The sequence below is a fragment of the Micropterus dolomieu genome, linkage group LG04 (assembly GCF_021292245.1).
Source record: "Micropterus dolomieu isolate WLL.071019.BEF.003 ecotype Adirondacks linkage group LG04, ASM2129224v1, whole genome shotgun sequence".
NCBI lineage: Eukaryota > Metazoa > Chordata > Actinopteri > Centrarchiformes > Centrarchidae > Micropterus > Micropterus dolomieu.
In genome coordinates, this window is record NC_060153.1 from 23,613,009 (window position 1) to 23,616,502 (window position 3,494).

Genomic DNA, 3,494 nt, shown 5'->3' on the forward strand with positions numbered 1-3,494 from the left:
ACTGTAAATCTATTGTATCCAAACAATAAATCTAAAAAGTAGCATATAGCCCGTCAAAATCACCGCAATGTTCATTTTTGTTTCTCGCCATCGCTGGAGCATTTCCATAAAACGTGGATGTCCGAGTTTGCCTTTCCGATCATCATCATCATCATCATCATCATCATCATGCACTGCAGCATCGGGACGCCGAAAATGAACCGAAGTCAAGGATCAGATGAGGAGCAGGGGGAGAAGAAGAAGAGCCGGCAGTGACAAAGTGACTCAAAGGCGATTTGGCTCACAGAAAACACAAAAACGATTAAATAAAAAATAATAATAAAGTAAAAATAAATAGATAATGATCAAAAATCAAATCATGCATTTACATGCAAAGAATATGAGAAACTGGAGCACTTTCATTGTGGTTTGTGAGGGTAGGCCTTGTAGGAAAAGCGATGGAACAGGTGTGTGTGTGTGTGTGTGTGTGTGTGTCTGTGTGTGTGTGTGTGTGTTGGCCTATAGTGTAAAAAAATAATAAGTTACTCATGTAATTTAGACCATATTGCTTTGATTGCAAGAAGTAACCGTTTGCTAATGAATACATTGTAAAATACCACTGCATATTTCTTGTTCTGTGTTCATGCTTCACTATGAATAGGTCTATCTGTGCCGATATAAAAGTCATACATTTTGGTACATGTTCTGAGATATGGTATACAATATAAGCAGTAAGATACAAGTCCTCGGTAGGATGTTTTATCGTCTTTTTGTGTTTTTTGACCTTCAGCACCACGCTGCATCAGTCATCCACATCAATCTCCACGTCCTCGTCCTCCGAGCACTCTTTACTAGTTGTGTGGTCTGAGAACGGAGACAGCGGCGATGACCGCAGTTTCTGAGCGAGCTCGTGCTCCTGCAGGCCGCCCCGCGTGGGGGACTCGCCTCGCGGGTGGCCTAGCGTGCCGTTGGCGCATTTCTCCAGGTCCGCCAGCTTGGCGAGCTTGTCCAAGGGGACCTGGCCGACGGCCTTGGCCGATTCTACGTCGGCCTTCATCTCCTCCAGGTCCCGTTTTAGCTTGGCCCTCCGGTTCTGAAACCACGTGATGACCTGCGCGTTCGTCAGGCCCAGCTGCTGCGCGATCTGGTCCCGGTCGGCCGGGGACAGGTACTTCTGGTACAGGAAGCGCTTTTCCAGCTCGTAGATTTGATGATTGGTGAACGCCGTCCGAGACTTCCGGCGCTTCTTCGGGGTGCTTCTCTGGCCGAACAGAGTCATCCCGTCCCGGCCTGTGAGGAAGAGACAGAGGAAGAATGAAAATTATTGAATCGTGCATTTGCAGGGCTTCCTCTGCACCGCTGCAGTGTGTGCGTAAAAGTGTTTCTTATGCAAAAATAACAATGGAAGTGATACTAAAGCCTCCAGCTCTTGTGGGAACAGGTAATTACAAGAATATTACGCAGACACCACTGGGAAATATTGAGCACCAGACACACGAGACCTTAATATTAAAGAAAAGCGTTGGCGATTTATTTTGTTGAAGCCCATAAAATGAACACCGCTTTGTTCGATAAAATAGGCCTATTTTTAGAGAAAAATCGCTATGCATTGGTGAACAGAAATGATTTTCTTTAGTTCTGGCCATTAAACAAGCGCATTTAATGAATGCATTGCTTGGCATGTTGATAATAAAATTAAAGGTGTAACCGAATAGTATTTTGGTGCAGGCCACTGAATTAGAGAACAAAATCAAGAGAAAACGCCTAATATTAAATTGTAAAAAGAATGAGTTTTGGGGATGGAGATGTACCTTCTGCAGCCTGTAAAACGCTGACTTCCAGCCCCTTGAAAGTCTTGCTGGCCAGCTCCTCTAGCGCGCAGAGCGGGGAGGTTTGGGTGAGGAGTGCCCGGCTGGACAGAGGGATGCTGGACGGGCGGTGCTTCTCAGAGGACGAAATTAGATGAGCTGTGCCGCAAATTGTGTAACTTCGTTTCACAGACGGTTTGTTCAGGATGTCCTCGATGCTGAAGGGGGTCAATGGCTTGTTGGAGTTGGCAGGAGGCGGCAAATGGTCCAGCGGACTTCGCCTCCTGTTTTCCACTGCATCACATTTAGCCACTTCTTTGGATGTCATCATTGGTTGTGTGCAGAGTTTATACAGGACTTCGTTGAAATATTCAGCGGTCAAATACGAGCGAAGCTTTCGAGGAAAAAAGTCACATAACAGTTAGGAGATAAAAAAACAACCAACAAAGACACGGAGGAGAGAATAAAGAAAAGAAAATCTTATTCCAAAATGGGATGCCTTCAAAGTGTCGATCCTCGGGAGCAGCAAGTCCGCAGGAGTGAGATGCCTGCCTGAAAATGGCGAGGTCCAGAGTTGACGATTACTAACAAGTTATCATTGATTGGTAGGTAATCAATTATCTCCAGTGGCACTTTCGCCCTCTTCCCTTTCACTCTTTGACTATGTTGCAGTCCAGTGCGGGGCTTTTTGCGACTGGGGGTGTCCCATTAATTAGGACGCATGGCTGGAAGGAGGAGGAGCCCGGCGGAATTATAATGCTTTGTGCTCTTATCATCTTTGGTCTAATTTAGTCGTGTGGTGAGATACCAGAATAGGTATATGGGGTAAATGAGGGGAAGCAGAGAGAGAGAGAGAGAGAGAGAGAGAGAGCGAGAGAGAGAGAGAGAAAGAGCGAAATGGGGGAGAGAGATCACAACCCGCAGCCTATTTAAGCGACTTTATGCGTAAAATCTTAGTTTTAGGCTACTTCAGCAGGAGTTTCTAGTCTTTTATTTAAAAGTATTTGGATTATCCGGATGTTGCCAAAAAGAGAAGTCTACTCAGGTTTTATCTTAGGCGTCGCAAGATAGTCAGAAGGATATTTTCCTCTACCCAAAGCGCGGATGATCCTTTGTTTTGTAAAGGTAACGTAGAGCTCGGCCATATATCAGCTCTGATGATACCTCCTCTGGGGCTGGAGAGAAGGAGCAGCATGCATCCCTCTCAGCAACGCCAAATCTGGGCCATAACTCAGGCGAAAGGGCTCCTTTTATATCATCCGAGAAATATTTCATCTCCTCTCAAATTTCCCCGCGTCCTCCAGGTTTGACATGATGAGTTTATTTTGGTGCTGGTATGGAAAAATTGGCGACAGACTATTTGCATAGGAAAACGAGCTTACGCAGCAGGACAAAATACATGATTTTTCCTCCCGGAAAATAATGTGATTTTTTTTAAAATGTCGAATGAAAATGGTAGTTTTTAATTTCTGTTTTAATTTCATATCTATATTAAGAAAGTTGCAGATAATTTTACTGCGGAAAAGGGGAATTTAAAGTCTATGGGCATACTATTATTATTATTATTATTATTATCATTATTATTTGTCCATTAGCCTACTGTCGTTGGTTGTCGTTGATGCTGATATACTAATGCTGTTATTTTAGGATATTATATTTCCTTACCTTAATCATGAATGCTTAAAGTCAACATTGCATTAATTAGAA

The 3,494-nt window shown here is 43.9% G+C and overlaps 1 protein-coding gene across 1 annotated transcript; it reads right to left on the reverse strand.

Annotated features, from left to right (window-relative positions):
* lbx1b (ladybird homeobox 1b) lies at positions 1 to 2,118 on the reverse strand. The gene is made up of 3 exons (XM_046048087.1): positions 1,791 to 2,118; positions 764 to 1,269; positions 1 to 173 (listed from the first exon to the last, which is right to left on the reverse strand). The coding sequence occupies exons 1-2, from the start codon at positions 2,116 to 2,118 to the stop codon at positions 782 to 784; spliced, it is 816 nt and encodes a 271-aa protein (XP_045904043.1). The 3' UTR covers positions 1 to 173; positions 764 to 781.
* Positions 2,119 to 3,494: the final 1,376 nt, after the last annotated feature.